General features: G+C 40.9%; 1 protein-coding gene across 3 annotated transcripts in view; it reads left to right on the forward strand.

The window, feature by feature from the left end:
• Window positions 1-19,590, forward strand: part of KIF6 (kinesin family member 6) — a 386,005-nt gene that overhangs the window by 170,256 nt on the left and 196,159 nt on the right. For all 3 annotated transcript variants that reach the window (XM_015069784.3, XM_027057824.2, XM_027057825.2), the window contains 3 exons: window positions 6,850-6,955; window positions 8,055-8,193; window positions 12,768-12,983. In XM_015069784.3, the coding sequence (XP_014925270.2) occupies window positions 6,850-6,955; window positions 8,055-8,193; window positions 12,768-12,983 (461 nt within the window). The remainder of the gene's footprint in view (window positions 1-6,849; window positions 6,956-8,054; window positions 8,194-12,767; window positions 12,984-19,590) is intronic.

Consider the following 19,590-nt stretch of genomic DNA (forward strand, 5'->3'; position numbering starts at 1 on the left):
ACAAAAGGCATATGTGAGTTTCTGACGTGTAATGGATTTTCAATAAAAGTAGTAATAAAATAATTGGAGAAAGGCAGTTATAAAGAGAACCAGACTATGAGATTCTCTCTAATTCTTTTTCCAATTAAATGAAAAAAACACACACACAGTGGCCAGGACATAGTTGACCATCAAGGGATGTTACTCTTTAACATTGCAAGTCATTGTTTGGTTTCCAGGGCTGAAAAGACACATATATATTCCTGACTCAACATTCAACAATAGATGGGATGCCTGGGTGGCTCAGTCGGTTAAGCACCCGACTTCAGCTCAGGTCACGATCTCACTGCTCGTGAGTTCAAACCCCGCATCGAGCTCTGTACTGACAGCTCAGAGCCGGGAGACTGCTTCAGATTCTGTCTCCATCTCTCTGCCCCTCCCCTGCTTGCATGCTCGCTCGCTCTCTCTCTCTCTCTCTCTCTCTTGAACATAAAATTAAAGAAAAAAATTAAAAAATTTTTTAAAAAAACGTTCAACAATAGATTGCCTCATTAGTAATGCCTCTTAAATATTAATGTGCATTTAGATGACCCAGGAATGTTGCTGAAGTGCAGATTCAGCAGGTCTGGTATGGGGCCTGAGTTCTTGTTCAGTAGGTCTCGGATGGGGCCTGTGACTCTGCATTTCCAAGAGGTTCCCAGGTGATGCCTTTAAGTTGACTTACTGTTCACACTTTGAATCTCAAGGCATTGATGGTCAATAAATAAGACAATAAATATCCTCTGTTTTTTCCTTGCAATATCTTATTTCATAGAGCATAAAGAGTTTAGAGATGATATTATTTCACACGTTTTCCAAATGAGAAATTTGTGACCAACAGAGGTTGATGAATTAGTTAAAATTTGAGATCCTTCAAGCTAACAGTTCAGCTGCATTTCTTATCTACCATGGTCAATTTTTTAAATTGTGTAACTATTCTCCCATCCCACCTATTTGGTTTTCATGTTCCTAGAAGTTAAGAATAATCAAGTTTCTTCTTAGGTCTTTATCACTATTTTCCAGTTCTTTCTGAGATCGTTGCTCATGTTAGTATGTAACCATAGTTTGTCAGCATCCACACTACTTAAGCCCATCAAGAAACAGCCCATCTTAAAAAAAAAAAAATTATTTAATTTTTTTTTTTTTGAGAGCGAGCAAGAGAGAGAGAGAGACAGACAGAGAGACAGAGTGTGAACAGGAGAGGGGCAGAGAGAGATGGAGACACAGAATCTGAAGCAGGCTCCAGGCTCTGAGCTGTGTGCACAGAGCCTGACACAGGGCTCAAACCCATGAACCGTGAGATTATGACCTGAGCCAATGTCAGATATTTAACCGACTGAGCCACCCAGGCACCCCAAGAAACAACCCATCCTTGATGGAGCCATCTTTAGTGGCAAAATGATTGGTAGAGGTCAGGCAGGTTTTGATGCTTTGGGGTATAATTAATATCAGTTAGGTTTTTATATCAGAACGCCTCCCTAGTGGTTTGGAATAAGCTGCCTACTCCTGCCTCAGAACCCATGAGAAGCCAGATGACCTAAGAGCCGTCAGCTCAGCGATACTAGGCATTTCCATGGTTCTACCACAAAATAGCCCTGACCCACCAATAGGGATATTTATTGCCTTGTTCTTTCCACCTCAATATCAGAGGACAAGGTCCCATTGCTTTGGAATCCCTAGCCTTGTTTTTGTAAATTCCCTGGAATAAAATTGTGCTGTAGGACAATTCTGTTATCTTTGTCCCTCAATTATGAAGGCATGCTCCCCTGCCCCACCCCCCACCCTGGGACATAACTCCTTTAGTCATTCCTGTGGTTGAGGACCCCAGGTTAGGTATGCTCTTAGGAATGCCCATTCCTCTTTTCTCCCAGGTTTCTCACAACCAGTACCATAGACATAGGGTTTCTAACCCATGTTTAGAAGCTAATACTGACGGGAACATGTTCATAGAATTTTTTTTAACAAAGATTAATTCAGAATAATGAGAACATCATAATCACCCTCAATGTATAAATGATTTTAATTTAATAAACAGTTAAATGTAACATAATCATAAGAATGTTTCAGAAGAGCAAGTTTAGTTTGGATCACTGGTCTCTTTTCACAGTGAGATAATAAATGTTCTTAAGCCAAAGGCAACTGGACAGAAGTCTCAGGATTGCTGCTCTTTCTTTCCTTTTCTTTCTTTTGTTCTTTCTGTCTTCCTTCCTTCCTTCCTTCTTTCCTTTTTCTCTTTCTCTCTTTCTTTCTCTCTCTCCCTCCCTTCTTTCCTTCCTACCCTCCTTCCTTCCTTCCCTTTTTTTATTTCTTATCTTCTGTCTTTTTGGGTGTGTTATAGTGTACTGTAAAGGGATTCATTGTTTACCTATCATAATATAGCATAAATATTTTTAATGTCAATAAATACACATTTTCACCATTTTTTAAATAGTTGCTTAACTATGTACATAATGGTGCAATAATTTAATTAATATGCTAATGTGGGGCATTCTGATTCTTTCTCAACTTCTCTTGTTTTTATTAACCAAGCTGGTCAGTGGCTTTGTTAAGATCTAAGCAACTACTGCTCAGGTATTTCTTGCTTATCTATTCAACTAGTTACCTCCTCAAAGAATTCTCATAAGTATGTTATTTCCCTTTAGATATACATTACCCAGCATGGTATTTAAATGAAGTTAGTAATTTTGCGATAGTATGGTAACTATAGGGATTAAAACCTCGGATTCTGACGTTAACCTGCCTGAGTTTGAATGCCAGCTCTGCCATTTGCTAGCTGTGTGACCTTGGTCAAGATATTCAACCCCTTTGTACCTTAGTTTCCTCACCTAAGGTAAGGGGATGATAATAGTACTTTTCTCACCTAGTTGTTGTGAAGATTAAGGAAATGGTGTATTTAAAAGGTACAGAATAGTATCTAGCATTTAGTACTTGCTCAAGTAATATTAGCTACTTTTAATGATAATTAACTTGCTCTGCCTTTTTATTCACACTATTAAACCTAAATTCCCACCAAAATGTGGCTGCAGACAAACTTCATTTTTTGGCAAGAAATACTGGCAACAGAAAGAGAGGGATGAAGTGGTCTCAAGGAGGTAAATCACATAGGAAATATGGTCAGTTCTTGTTATGTGTTCAGATACTGAATGTTTAGTACAGTCAAGTCGCTGGACTAGGCTACAGGTGTCAGAGGCATCTCGCATAGTCACCAGACACCTGTCAGTCACCTGCCATTAGCCAGGTTATGTCTTCCAACACAGGTAGATTATCTATGATCTTTCCTGTCCATATGGATGAGAACTGAATGGCATACATTTACTTTTACTTCTCCCCTAGGATTCTTTCTCCTAGCGAAAGCAGAGAAAAAGTAGTTTTTGGTTTACTTGGGCTTTTCCTAAAGAACGGACTTTATTATAATCATTTGACCTCCCTAAAGAGCCTTTTCTGCAAACAGTTCTTCACTATCCAGCAGTGTTCTGGCATCTGGGAGAGCCCTCAGCAGGGGCAGTGACTAGGTATGAACTTGGGAACTATTTTGGGAGATAGGAAAATGCAGGGAATTTGGGGTCAATCGTTCACTCTTAACTACTAGAGGAGTACATTAGGAACATTTGAATTAGGCATTTTTCTGCATTTTAATTGTTAGACCAAGTCCTTGGTTGTTAAGGAAATAAATTCTACAACAAATCAAAGGTATGAAGGAAAGCCCAGGCATTTTTCTTATCAAAAGAGGCTCTATGGTCTGAAGCACTGAGAAAAAAAACTTGCATATCAAAAGGCCTGATCTTCATTCTTAGTTTTGTACCAGATTTAGTTTTGTACTAGAAAGGGTAGAGCAACCCAGTTCTTTCATTTAGGTGGAAGTTCCTAGTCCTCCTTGTAAGCCTATACTATTACTGTTCAGGACAAGAGTCTTGATGGAGTAGCCAAAGCCTAGCGGGATTGAATGATCTGTGTGTGGTCACTCAGCTAATCAGCAGGCTTATTTCTTACAGTGCTTTCTTGTGGACTAGGATTCCACTTTGGCCCTCCTTCATGGGATGTTTCCTAGAATATATGCTTTCTGAACAAACTATAGAGAAGAAATTGTATTCTAAAGAAAAAGCCAAAAGGAAGAATAGATTAATCATTGCTTCTAACCTGAGAGTATCTGTTGAACATTGTATATATACTGAAAATCACAAATGTTTTTTTTTTACTCTAAAGAGTGGGTATGTCCTAGAACTAATAGGGATTTTTAAGAGCTCCAGAATTTCTGAGAAACGGGTTCAGGGAAAATACAAGTAGGTAAACATTTGAAGCCTGGTTGGGTGGGAATTGTAGATCCAGTCCTCCTCATAGGTTACAGAGGAAAGTAGCAACTATGAATATGTCAAATGAGTGTTCATCATGAGAGGATCAGCACACCCATGCTATGGAATACTATGTAACTATTAAAATGAAGTATATAATAATGAAATATATTAATGCATTAAAATGTTATGAAATGAGGACAAAAATGACGTGAAATGGAAGATTATCTGTGATAAATTGTTTAGAAAAATCATGGTGCATACTATTCAGAATGTGATCTCTGTGTTGTAAAAAGCAACATAAAATCTGTAAACACATGGGTATAGGTAGACGCCTTGGTTAAGAGCTAGATGAACATATTTCAACTATTAGCAGTAGATTTCCCAAGGTATTGAGAGTGAATAAAGAAGGTGAAAATGATGGCAGGGTGTTGGGGAGAGGAAACCAGAGAGACACATTTGCTTTATTCATATCTGCATTGTTTGAAATTGTTCTCATAAACATGTATTTTTATAATATTTTATATAAAAAGCCATAAAAAATCTTTGTATCAGAAATGAATCTCTTTGTGTGTCTGGTGGTTTGAAGCTCTGTTCTACAAAGAAACATGTCAATCAGCAAATAGTGCAAATGACAAGTATTCCTCCACCTGAAGAAACTCCATAAAAAAATTATAATATAAATTGTCTCACACCTGTAAATATCAGCTGTCACATGTCACAGATTATAGGAAGAAATAAAAATGAAATCCAAAGCTGCTGTAGATGGAAATCATTACATCTAGTTTGAGTGGGCTGATACTAACAGCAGAAGGGAAATGTATACAGGTAAAAAAAAAAAAAAAAAAAGATGCCGATAGTATGCAAATGTTTTCATAATAATGTGAGAAAGATATGCTGCTGCTCTGTTATGATACTTAGCATCTTAGATACTGATTGCCGTCCTTATACCTTCCTTATAAAGCATTCCATCCCAACACAGAGGAGAATAATTTCCCTGGAAATGAATCCGTTAACTAATGAACACATTTGTACTGAGAACTTCAAGTGTGCACGCTCTAGATACGGGTCGGGGAGGGGAGCACAAGGATGAATGAGAGCCAAGCACTGCTTCGTGGAGCTTATAAACTACTGGAGAGCTAAGGCGCTACACTGGCTCTGGAGTACAATGGAGACTGTAGTAAGCACACAAGTGCATAAACTGAACTAGGACTTCAGAATAGAGTGGTTGGATGGTCCCGCCGAGGACAGGTGTTTTGTTTTCTATTTTGTTTCATCTTAGAATAGGAAAAAATCTGACCATCATTATAAGCAGAGGGGAAAGAGTATGGAGAGGTGATAATGAGGTAAGAGAAAGGAGGTGATTAATAGGAGGTAACCCAGGGAGAAGCCTTAAGGGAGCCCAGGGGGCAAGAACTGCCAGGAGAAGGAAAGATATTACACAAAATATGTAAAAGAAGAAGAGGGCCTGAGTAGTGAGGAAGAGATGCTCTGAGGTGACGGAAGAGCAAATCGGAGGAGTCCTCAGAACAGCTCTGACTTTCTCTGTCGAGCGGGAAGTTACAGTATTGGCAGAATGAGAGTCTTGGTAGGCTTGAGGGCCGTGGTAAGTCTTGGAACAGCCTCTGTGAAGAGTATATGTCAACCAGGGATTAGAACTTTTAGGTAAATACCTTGTAGGGCAATTGCTGGATTGTAGGGTAGTTCTATTTTTAACTTTTTGAGGAACCTCCATATTGTTTTCCAGAGTGGCTGCGCCAGTTTGCGTTCTCACCAAGAGTGCAAGAGGGTTCCTCTTTCATGGCATCCGTGCCAACATCTGTTGTTTCTTGTGTTGTGGATTTTAGCCATTCTGATGGTTGTGAGATAATATCTCACTGTAGTTCTGATTTGTATTTTCCTGATGATCAGTGATGGTGAGCATGTTTTCGTGTGTCTGTTGGCCATCTGTATGTCTTCTTTGGGAAAATGTCTATTCATGTCTTCTGCCCATTTTTTTAAGCACCGGGTGGTATATGGAAGTAAGGAATCACTACATTGTACACCTGTCGCTAGTATTACACTGTAGGTTAATTAACTTGAATTTAAATAAAAGCTTTTTAAAAAAATAAGTCAACCAGGGAGGGTTAACAGGGTTGTGGAGCATCACTGAGGTCCCAGCTGAGGTGGAGTGCATTAATCTTTAATGAAACTAATAAAAAGAAAACTTTTGTATTACTTTCTCTGGCAATGTGGTAGCTAGGCATAGAGGCATGGAAATTCAGCTTGGCCAGAGGGCATGTTTTGTAGAAATCAAATGACTCAAATTGAAAGCCGTGTATGAAAACTTATTGGAAATTAGTCAAATAGTTGCATCATTTCAGATTTCACTTTGTCAATATGTTTCTTTCCCCTTACATTTTATAGTTAAATCAGATAACTATATTTTCATAAAGAAATGGGAACAGTATCCTGTACTTCAAATGTTAACCAACCAAGTAATACCATTAAAATTTCTAAAGTTTCAGCTCACAGTTGCTTCTCATACATTATGTATTTTTAGGCTGGAAAAACTAATAACCTCCTTTTTGGAAGACCAAGATCCGGAGAGTAGACTAGAGGTTGGCACTGATATGCGTAAAATTCATCACTGTTTCCATTATTTAAAGGTAAATTTAAACATTTCCTCTAGTAGAAGCCATTGTCTGCCATGTTGAAACTGCAATACAGTTTGCTAGTTGACCAACTCTTATAACCCTGTAAGAGATTAAGATCCAGCTTCTCATGTCCTGAATGGCATGATCTTCAAACAAAGCTGGGCTTATTGAACTTCTTCAGAGGTCATATCTTGCCTGCCAGTGAATAACTTGTAGTTATTTTTCCAGGAATCTCTACCTTGTACACAGAATAATTCCATGTTCAAGAACCATTTCTTTTCAAGATACATCAAGAAAGTTGTGTCCTGCATTTTCCCTAGCAGATTAGATTTATCTATATAAACCCTCAGTTTTTCTCTGCCTTATGTTTTACCCTTTCATGATGACACAGTGGGAATATCATTAACCTTTATTTCTACCTCACTTGTGATTTGGCATTCTTCACTATGATGATAAGCATTTGTTGTGAGTCTTCTATGGGCCAAGCCCCGGGAAAGCAAAATTGAATAAGAAAGGTCACGAAGAGGACATCTATGGAAAGAATAATTATAACACATCATAAGTGCTATTGTTTAAAGTGTAAATCAAATGGTATGGGGTTAAGGAGAAGGAGAAAGAAGTTCAAGAGGAGATAATGTTTGAGTAAGAATTTCCAAGTTTAGGGAAGGAGAGAGATGGTAGCAGAGAAGATGAAGGGGAGGGGAGAGAGGCAGGGAGAAGGAGAAGACACATGGAGCTAAGGCAGCTGCATTGGCAGAGACAAGGAGGCAAGAAAGGACATTCATGCCTGATTTGTGCAAAGAATTGTCAAAGGGGAAAAAAGTCCAAGAAACTAAGAAATTTGGAAAAGACAGGATGCCTGGGGGGCTCAGTCATTTGAGCTGCCGACTTTGGCTCAGGTCATGACCTCACTGTATGGGTTTGGTCCCCATGTCAGGCTCTGTGCTGGCAGCTCAGAGCCTGGAGCCTGCTTCGGATTCTGTGTCTCCCTCTCTTTCTGCCCCTTTCCCACTCACGCTCTGTCTCTCTTTGTGTCTCAAAACTGAATAAACGTTTAAAAGAAAAAAAAAGAAAAGAGATATGGACTCTAAGCTCTTATTTCATCTTACAGAAACTATTGAATGACAAGAAGATCCATGGAAAAAGCACAGTCTCTTCGGAAATCAAAGATCAAGACTGCCAAGAACCATTAAAAGAGGAAGAATATAAAAAGCTACGAGACCTTCTACAGCAGAGGGATAATGAAATCAGTATCCTTTCTGAAGTGATTAGGAACTTACCCTCTACTGGCTTAAAAGAGGAAGTGAGCACAATTCCATGTCTTCCCCTGGCCACATCACCTAGGTCCCCGCCCTGCTTCCGGTTCACACTGCTTCTTTTCATTTAGAAGAGGTCCCTTCCACAAACAAAATGTAGTGGCTAGTGAAAAACACAGTCGTTATAAAAGAAAAAAAAATTACTTTGTTTTTAGCCAGATACATTTACATTATGGGGGAATATTTCAGTTTATTGAAAAGTGTGGTCTTTTTCACACCATCTCTTAACATTAAATTTTGTAGAAAATATATATTTTTGGACTATTCTGCTGTGTTCTTTCTGTTACAGTTCTGAGCCAAAAAGTTAGCGGGTTATCTTTAGCTAACTGACCGGACGCTGGGCTGACCACAGCCTCACCATGGCCCAGAATTTGTGGCTGGTGTGTGGGCGAAACTCAAATGGTGGCTGAAAACTGACAAATGGTATTTAGCTTATGAAGAGCAGAGATTGATTTAAATGTAACTTTTTATTTAAAAGCCAGATCTACTGCTTCGGGTTCTACTTACAGATGTTCCCAAATTTGGAAGTGAGTGAAGAGTGTTCAAGATAGAAACCTTTTTGGCTCTAGGAGGCAGTGTGTTTGGGGTCTGAGAGCAGGGAGCTGCCTACAGTGGGACTGGGTGGGTGGTTACCTCTGAAGAGCCCCTGTTGGGTGGGTTAGACCTCAGGTCTCCACAGCATTTCTTTGGTATTGTTTCTTGTCTTATCTTTCAAGCTTCTCGTACAAGATTTGACATTGTCGGTACATTTGCAGACTTGAAACATGCATAAGAAGTTATTTTGGTCAGTTCTTACAGACAGGTGTTTTTGTTTGTTCGTTTTTAAAAAGCACCAACGGGTCTTTTAGCTTCAGTCAATGTGAAAAATGCGTGAAAAGAACATACATGAAGGACATCCACTAATAAAGAGGTAAAAGCAGACCACATACAAGGTAGGCACACTGCCTGATTGACCTCAGTCTCTACTTTGAGCCGAGTATTAGCAGACCCCGTATGCCTGATCCAAGTGAGTTTTAGCTCCTTTATCAGCCAGCCAGCAGCAGTAGGGTCAGCCATGTATTACTCTGCTACACGAGGCCTTGTCTGTGAGCACTGCCCACAGTCTCACCCTGCATTCCTTTTCTTCCCTCTTACCCTGTCCATCTCCAGGGATGCTCCCAGCCCAGGACTCAGCCTCAGCCCCAGTCCCAGTCTGAGCTCTGCTTCTTTTCCTAGCTTTGATTGTCTTTGGGATCTGCTCCCGCTAAACACTCCGACCAATTCTTAATCCCCCTCTGGGCTTCTGAATGTGTGTGCCCATAGGAGGGGTGAGCCAGGGACAGCCAGGGAACAGTCTGGGCTTACACATGTATGTTTACTTAGACAAGAGAGTGACAGAGAGACTTACCTCATCTCCCTGACTGACTGCCAAATCCAGGTACCACTGCTCGTGTGGGGCTGCCCTCGGTCTTTGTTGACCAAGAACAACCTGAGCAGGGTCTCCTCCTTGTGAGACTCATATTCAGAGTGTTGGCGTGTAGGAGCCATGGTGAAAAGATCGGTGAACCTGAAGTTCACACCTGGATTGACATCCTCTCTCTTCATGCATTCGCTCTACAGCTATTCAGCAAAACTCTTTCCTACCCCTCAGTAGTAGGACCGTGAAGCCTGCCCTGCCAACCTCACAGTGGTGGCCAAAGCCGGTAAGGTGAGTGACTAGCAGGTGCTTTGAGCACTGTGGTGTTACATGGTGGGAGGTGGGACTCTGTACACGGTGGGCAAATTCAGAAGGAAAAACAGCAGCTCAGATTTACTCATCACAAAGCTTATACTTATCAAACGGCTAATGACCAAGAAAGACTGCTGAAATTTCAAAGCTTCTCATAGCCAGGTTGGAGGATATTTTCATATCCTGTCTGTAGAACCACCAAGGTGAAGACTGACAGGAGGAATGAGAAAGACCTGGTCTGTAGGAAAAACAGGTGGTAATACTTGAGCTCAGCAAAAGACAGTAATGCAACCAAAATGACAGTGAATGACACTGAACATTCTTCTTGGAAAGGGAGAGAAAATGGTGTCATTTCAGTGACATTATCAGTATGAATAAAGTTCAGGCTGCCCTTCACTAAACATGTAACAAACAGCATGTCATTTAGTACCTCGCACAACGAAGGCCCAAGTTCAACGGAATGGGCAGGGGAAGAAGACAAAGGAAAGGTGGGGAAGAAGGAAGGCAGCCAAGAAGATAAATCCGTACTCTGATCTTTATGAAATGTACCTCAGAACACTGTCTGTCTCTGCTTAAATTCTGCCAGGGCCTGCTATACTTAGAATGAACCTCAACTCCTTACTCTGGATCACAGGGCCTTACGTGATTGTGTGTCTGCCAAGCCCCTGATTTCACGTACTATGTCTCTATCCCAAATATGTTAGGCTTTGATCATAGTGTCCTTCTTGTTGTTCTAACACCAAGTTTCTCGTCCTTGGCACTATGGACACTTTGGGCTGTATAAATTCCCTGTTGTGGGGGCTGCTCTGTGCATCGTAGGATGTTTAGAAGCCTCTCTGGCCTCTACCCACTAGGCTTCGGAAACAGCACCTGCCCCCCACTGCAGTATGACAACCAACATTGCTTCCAGACACGGCCAAATGTCCATTGGGTGGTAAAACTGCCAAGGCCCTTCTCCTTAGGGTTTTAGCACTAGCCAGTAACTCTGCTGAGATACTCTTCCTCCAGCCACTGCTTCCTGTCATTCAGATCTCAGCCTAAATGTCATTAGAGAAGTCCTTTGTGAGCACCCAATGTAGAGTAGCCACTCAGTCATTCTTGACCTGTTATTTTTTTTAATGTTTATTTATTTTGAGAGAGAGAGAGAGAGCAAGCACGAGTGGAGGAGGGGCAGAGAGAGAGGGAGAGAGAATCCCAAGCAGGCTGCACACTGTCAGCCCAGAGCCCAATGCAGGGGCTCCATCCCACAAACCATGAGGTCGTGACCTGAGCTGAAATCAAGAGTTGGTCGCTTAACCAACTGAGCCACCTGGCAGCCCTCTTGACCTTTTTAAAATTAGTTATCCAGCCCTTTCATTCTCTAATGTTTGGTTCATGTGCATGAAATCTGTCTTTCCCCAGTAGGACATCTGCTTTGTGAGAGCAAGAAGCCAATATACCCTTTCATTGTTCCATCCCTGTGCCTAGAACAGTGCTTGGCACATAGTACAACTCCACTGAATACCATTGAATGAGTGAGTGACTGGATGTTGCCACTGCAGCGTGTGAACCAGTGGAAGCCCCTGATGCTCTTGGTAATCAATTCCGTATGAGAAGGAGTGGAAGATGTGGGCAGATCCCTGTTCTTCTCTGTTAGGACAAGGCCCAGATACCACCTCTGGTAAGGACCTGGTTTTTTGAGGCAAAGAAGAAGCCATATCAAGGACTGTGAGAGAAAAAGTGATTGCACTTCCAGAAACCTCCCAAGAAGTTGGAGTCAAAGCTGAGGAGGAAAATGGAGTCTGAGCAGGCGTCTGAGCAGCAGTCTTCTCTCCCCACCACATCCATATTTCCTCACTCCTATCTTAGTGAAGCCATCTCTGGGGATGGCGGAGTTCTGAGGTTCTCAAGTGGTGGCCGAGATTCTTCAGAGTTCTCAGCATCTTGAGCCCGAAAGAACAGCAAAGTGGGGTGGAATGCAGTGATGTTATCATCAGTGCACCTAGTATATTGAAATGGCCTGCAAGAGGGGCATTTTAAAGTAATGTATCTGTAATAAGAATTCATCTCTTTTCAGTTGCATTTGGGACCAAGATTTAGGGATTTTTTTAAGTGACTTCAAGTCCCATTTGAATCTATGCTATGCAAACATGTGTTGAATGTGGGGGTGCTCTGGCCACCAGAACCGATTTGGCTGGTCCGCCAGCTGGGCGGACTCTGGTGTTCTCCCTCTCTGCTCCTGCTGCCTCCTGAGCAGTTTCCTGGATTCAGGTCTTACTTACTCACAGATACATGCATGGCTCCACTGCCTGCTCCTACTAAGTGTTCATTTCTTATAAACCCTTTCATAAAAATTTTAAGTCTTTATATTTTAAACACCTTGGGATTGCTAATTTTTCATATAATGATGCCATATTGACTAGCTTCCTAAACTGTCTGTAACTGGATAAATGACTTCAGGAAGTTGAAGTCTTCCTTTAGTGGTCTCTTTACCATGTGAAAAATAGCAAATATTATTTGGAATATTAACCTCAATTGAGACATTAGTGATTTCTTTTAGTGTTTATTTATATTTGAGAGAGAGAGAGAGAGAAAGAGACAGAGGGTGAGAGGGGGAGGGGCAGAGAGAGAGGGAGACACAAAATCCGAAGCAGTTGCCAGGCTCTGAGTTGTCAGCACAGAACCCCTACATAGGGGTGATCTCACCACGACCTGAACCAAAGTCGGATGCTTAACTGACTGAGACACCCAGGTGCCCCAGAAACAGTGTTTTGATCATTGCAACTTAGCATGAGTCACTAAATCCTTAATCAAGTTTCAGATATTCTGGTCAATATGCTAAAGAAGGAAAAGAAGAAAGCTCAGGATGCTCTCCACTCATCTGGCATGGATAGAAGTGAATGTGGACACTCAAAGAGTTCACCTTTTCCACCTGGGAACCCAGAAGGTCTGAGGACTTTGCCATCCTCAGCTCCCACACAGGTCCAGGACGTCAACACTTTTGGGTACAGATCCAGTTTGCTCCACAGAAAAACAGGTCAGTTATATTTATTTATAAATATAAATTATATGATGTTAAATACAGAAAACCTAGGCTTAAATGAGAAAACATAGGCTATCATAAATTATATGTCTATAGAAAAAATAAATAAACATGAAACGGTTATAATTTTATCATGCTGTTCTTCATCATTGTAATTCAATTGCTGTTATTATCACTAATATTTCTCGAGGTTTTAAAGTTGTACCAGCAGCAGCTTCAGCAGCAATAACAAAAATTCCCAGGTTAAGTTTATCCTCAAAAGGAAAAAACAAAAACCAAAAAACAATCCTGGCATTCCTCATTCTCCATAATGGAATTCAGCATACCATTTTTTAGTTTTAAATATGCAAAGGTGAAGAAATGACAACTTATTTGTTAGAATTATTTTTTATAACTATCACAACTCTTAAATTAAATACTAGTTTCCAAAATTGATGACTGAACTTAAAATACGAAGTATGAATTATCACAGAGTTCAGAGGCAGAAATAGGTGGGTCCAAGACAACAGGAGAAAAGTTAACATTAGAGAAAGGAACACAACCTTTCCTCCACAGGAGGGAAAGAATAAGGACAGATGTTTCATTGCCAATGTGATGACACAGTATTTGTTTCTAAATCTGAATAAGCTCTTTGTAGCAAAATAATTTAACAATATTATTACAGTCTGCCTTAATGGACAATAAACAAACAAAACTTTGTCAGATAGGATTTCGCACAGTTGGATTGACAAGGAGGCACTTCTCCCAACTTGTAGTTTTTGATTGGTATGTCAGGCTTTCTTTAAAAATATTTTTTAATGTTTATTTATGTTTGAGAGAGAGAGAGACAGAGCCCAAGTGGTGGGGGTGGATGGTGGGACACGGGCAGAGGGAGACACAGATTCCGAAGCAGGCTCCAGGTCCAAACTGTCAGCACAGTGCCCGACGCGAGGCTCAAACCCACAAACCATGAGATCATGACCTCAACCGAAGTCAGACACTTAACCGACTGAGCCACCCAGGTGCCCATGATTGGTATGTCAATTCTACAACTACAGAACCATGCTAGAGGCCCAGGCTGATTTGTGCTATTTTCTCTTTCTATTAGACCAGTAGAGTGCAATGTACCGTTATGTGATTGATGTCTTTCTCTTGAAAACATTGAGAAATCTGAAACATGGAACATACCAGAACAAAGGGGTGAAAAGCTTCCCCTTTTGGCAATATAGTTTGAAAATCTCTCTATAGGAGTGCCTGGGTGGCTCAGTCAGTCCAGCATATGACTTCGGCTCAGGTCATGATCTCACAGTTTGTGAGTTTGAGCCCCCCATTGGGCTCTGTGCTGACAGCTCAGAGCCTGGAGTGTATTTCGGATTCTGTGTCCCCCTCTCTCTCTGCCCATACCCTGCTTGTGCTGTCTCTCTGTCTCTCTCTCAAAAAATAAACATTAAAAAAAAATTAGAAAAAAAAAAACACAAGAAAATCTCTGTATAAATGTTTGTTGGGATGGGCGACCTGATATGCATGGTTTTCTAAAGGATTTAGCTTGTTAATAATGAGAGTATGGCACTCATTAAGAAGGACACATTTTATTTAATAAAGACAAGATCAAGAAGCCTGGAAATATACTTTGTGATATTATATCCCTTTGTCTCTTAATTCTAAATCTCCTTGCTTTGAGTATTTATTTAACAACATAGTAGAATAAATTAAACATCAAAGGAAATCAAAAATGCTATTTTTACCATTTATCATGGTAAATGGCAGGAGGCGAAGAAAGCAGTTATTCCTCTCTGTGAATGTTTTCCATACAGCATTCCTGTACTCTGCTATTGGTAACAGCTGGTTCAAAAAAAAGGAGGACCTCTGCATTGGTGACTTCATTAGTTCATCCATCAATTTATTCATTCCTTTATGCATTCAACGTATATTTATTGACTACACACTTTGTTCTAGGTACTGTGACAATTATTACTATTATGACTATAGCTTACACAGCCCTATATATATGTTAGGTACTGTTCACGGTTGTCTGCTTGAATTAACTCAGCTAATCCTTATTCTATAGGTTCTTGTTTTAGCCCCATATTATACAAGAACATACAAGGACAAACCCAACCTCTGATCTCAGAGCACTTAGAAACTGACAGAGAGGAGAGCTTTGAACAATTACAAAAGTGCACCTCTGTATTACTGATGGCGCACATACCAGGGAACCCTGCCTCAAGTTAAAATCAGAAAGATCCAACAGGGGGCATTGGGTGGGAGTGTGGCTGGAAGGAATATCGCAGGCAAAAGGAATTATTTAAATAGCTTTCAGGGCCTTTGTGGTGGAAAGGAGCATTTTGGAAAGTGAAAAGGTCAGGATGGTTGGGATGTGGGGAGTTGAAAAGCTAGGAAGACAGATTGAGTATCCTGTGCAGAACAGATTGCATGACTAATTAGAAGGCCATTATGGTATAGTAGTCTAGGCCAGAGGATGGAAATAATGAGAGAGAGATGAGGGAATCAGAAGCATTTAGGAGGGAGAGTAGGCAGGGCTTGGTGACTAATGGAGGTAGCAGGTAATGGTGAAGATGAGCCCCAGGTCTGTGGGTGGCTTGTGAGGCTCTTCATGGAGGTAAGGAACAGTGCTCCCCCTGGCCGTGCCACAGTTGGCATTGTTGGTTATAGAGAACAGAGCTTGGCATCTCTGCTGACATGGAAAGTCATGGTCAGTACGAATGTTAGAACTCCATGCTTATGGACTGTTCACTGGCCTTCTCCAAAGACACACACCATTATGCCTGTGCAGAAATGGCCTCAGATATCACTGCCCCACCCTCGCAGTGTGCCAGACCTTTTTTGTTTCTATTTTCTCTTGCCCACACCATCTCCCTTCTCATAATTCTTCTTCCCCACAGCATCTCATAATCTCTCTCCTAACTCATAATTATAGTCAACTTTTTCAGTAACCCTTTTCTTCCCTTGATACTACTATCAAGACAGACTAGTTTTGTTTGGAGAATGAATTAAGTTTACTTGAATAGAAAATCACTGAAAAATAATGGAAAGTCCAAGTACAAATGAGGTAAAAGAGTTTTGGAGAAAAGCCTTATAGTTTAAAGAGTTTTTGAGTTGTTTTAACTGTCATTGGATATAGCTCTAGCAATAACTTTAAGTAGGAGTAGTTCACAAATGGATTGATAATGATCTAACCATTTGGAAGAGGGACTGATGGGAGATTGATTTTATTTTTTTGGCAAAACTACAGATAGGATGAAAATTGCTGTGGATGAATCCATGCTGCACAGCAACAGGTAATGGGATAGTTTATTGTAATGTTTGAGATCCTAGGAGCTGATTAGGCTTTTATTATTGCATTATTTTATACAAGAACTTGTGTAAACTAAGCCAAATACAAAAAATTAATAAGTGTGTGGTTTCGGAAGTATTTCTGCCCTATGTAGGTATGGTCAATTTCTATTAACCATCCTTTGGACTGCTTTTAATGCAGAAGGCAAGTAGATTTGACATCCTCCACTCGGAGACCAGTGTCTCCCCTCTGATGACCTTCCCTCTTGTTCCTTTCACCCCCACTTCATGCCGAAAATGACTTCTTTCAAATTTCTTGTGCTAAAAGAAAATGAAACCAAACTCATGATTCACTAGAGAGCCCTACACAGTCATTGTGCAAGCAGCCTGCCAAGGCAGAGGAAGGAAGGTTAGGGGCTTTGGGGCTTCTTGTTTTTTTGGAAGTTAAATGTCTGTTTTGGTTTCATTGAAGTAATGAGAGGGATTGTTCAGCCCCACATTTTGAAAAGAGTCATATGGTTCTCTTTAAAATAGCAGGAGTTTGATACTTTGGTTTTCTTGTTTGGCTTTGGGGGTTTGTTGTTTTTGTTGTTGTTTATTTTTTTCGTGCTCTGACTGTGTGTTCCAGAGGGTCACCTGGAACCAGTGTTCCAAAAGCCCCTGATGACTCACCACATCCTTTAACTGAGATGCTAACAGAACCCACTCATCACAGGTGATGCCACCGGCATTTTAAAAGGTGAACTGAAAGCCAGAGCCACAGCCTGGAGGCTCCAGGCTCTTTTCTCATACTCCTGAGAATTTATTGAATCCCCACTATGTGCACAGAAGGTCCAAGGTTATAGGGGGCACCAGCGGAAACTGAGAAATGGTCTCTACCTCTGGGAGCTCACGTTTAAATAGCAGAGTCTGGCTTGGCACCCAAAAACCAGAGAATAAAATAACAGGTGCTATAGCAGGAGCTAGAAGAAACACTATGGGAAGTCAAAGGAGAAGGCAGGGACCTTTACAAATAGATTGGGAAAAGCATTACAAAACAAGTGACACAGAAGTTAGGTCTCAAAGGATCAGTAGAATTTGGATAAAGATGGAGGGAAGAACATTCTATTACATTCCAGGTTTAAAGAATATTATGAGTAAAGGCTTGGGAACAGGAAAGCAAGTAAAAATATGTAGAGTTGGCAGGGGTACTTGTTTAGCTAGGGCCCTGGAGAGGTACAGGAAGTCCGAAGAAACAAGGCTAGAAAAATGAGTGGGAAGTTGTTGGGATGGCTGCTTCAGAGGGAGGGGGTAGAGGAATAGATGGGAACGTCCCCTTTTAACTTTATATGCTTTCATGTTGTTTTAATTTCTCACATTTAATTTCTTACCCATGTTACGAAAACCCTTGAATACCAAGCTGGGGAATTTTCTTCATCTGGTTGCAGGGAACCAACAAAACAGAGGGGGAATGGTGATAGTTGTGCTCTGGGAAGGCATTTGTGGAAAAAATCTTTAGTGTTTTGAAGACGAGATGCCTGGAGACACGGTAAATGGTTGAGGAAATAGAATAGTCTGAGTTCGGAGTGATGGAAACAAAGAGGCAAAGAGCATGAAGAGATATAACAGAGGGAGCCTACAGCAGTTCCCCATGGCATAAACAACTCTGGTTCTTCTCCCTCTTATTGGTTTTCCCAGTTCTTCTGGCACTGAGAATGCAGGTACAGGCATCGACAGGAGGACACGGCAGCCGGTGCTTCTCTGGCATGCTGCTTCAAACCTGGAGTCTGTTCCTTGAGTTTGCTTTACTCATGCTCAAAGGATTGCTCTCTGGACCAAAAGCTACTGTTACAAAGGTTTAATATACCCAAATCATCCATTAAGTTGAAGAGCTCAAAGGGAAATCCATAGAGCAAAACTCACCCATAAAACCAGAGAAAAAGTATAGAGATTAGGTTTTCTAAGATCCTCTCCAACTTGCTTTGTAGTAAGCCTCAGGCACAAATGTTCACCTCTTGCTTTTCAAACCTCTCATGATCCATCTTAGCCTCTCTTTTGGAACTGACCATGCTTTCATCCTTGCATTTCCCTATAAATTCAATTAAAGAGACAGTGAGTAAATGGATCATTGCCTTCTCTGTAGCTCCATGGCCATTCTCACTTCCGCAGGGCAGAGTATTGAGGCTACTCCGAACACTACCTCTGAGAAATGCATCTTTGTAACCCTCCTATTCGAAGGGTCCATAGATTAGATGAAATGAATAAATGATGCTCAAAAAAGAGAAAGGGGAGAGAGAGAAGTTGAGAACAGACTCTGCTTTAGGTTTAAAATCAAGCCTTACCCCCATTTCCATTTGTTTTATCTGATAATCTATGATTCCACCACTAAGGTCTTCAAACCTAAGAAGTGAACAAACAAGTAGAAGCCAGTGTGTTTTCTAAAGGAAGGCATTGTGGCGCTGGATGGGACTCAACTTCTGACATTTGTTGGATTCAGCAGACACCCATCAGCTCCCATGTGCCTCTATCTACCTACCCATCCATCCATCCATCCATCCATCCATCCATCCATCCATCCATCTTAGAAGTTATCATCTATGAGCATCTCAGGAATTTTTAATCTAGTCAGGGAGCTAAGTAGGTAGCTAGAGCTGTCTTTTAGCATAATGAGAATGCTGAACAAAGGGGCCTGGATACTTGAGGATTCCACCAAAACTGTAGCCTAGTCAATCACCAATTCCATATTCTTTGGGGAAACAGTATGGTCAGGAAGGGGAACACAGATTCTGAATATGGGGTGGATTCAAAGAACTAGAGGTATCAAAGAGGCAGTGTCCTATTGCCTATGGACATTAAAAATTGCTCAGTTAGATGTGTAAAGGAAGACCATGACCCTGGTACCCAAGTACTCAGTGAAAAATGACAAAAGCAGAAGACTGCTGATGACAGTGAGGAGGACAGGGTAGAAGACACAGCCAGGTGGAATGAACCTGAATGGATAAAAGGTTTGCCTATGTCGAATTGTTTGCTTGTGTCTTTATTTTCAGCAGCATGAATGGGTATTGTTCCAGAATCACGGAGACAAGACAGGTAAAATTATGGCCAACAACCTCATTTCCCTACCTCGTTGTAGGAAGAATCTTATTCTGAAATAATGCTATTTTTTTCACCTGAAGTTCAGGGTGAAAGGCTATATTTTTATTCTGTTATGTTCATAAAGTAGATGGGATATTGTCTGCTCAAGAAATTGATTCTTCTAATAGGAGGGATATCCTCAAATCTCCTTCAAAACTTGCTGGGAGAAGGCACAGCACTCAGGTCTGGTAGAGGACACTAACCAAACAATCAC

Source organism: Acinonyx jubatus, chromosome B2, assembly GCF_027475565.1.
Source record: "Acinonyx jubatus isolate Ajub_Pintada_27869175 chromosome B2, VMU_Ajub_asm_v1.0, whole genome shotgun sequence".
NCBI lineage: Eukaryota > Metazoa > Chordata > Mammalia > Carnivora > Felidae > Acinonyx > Acinonyx jubatus.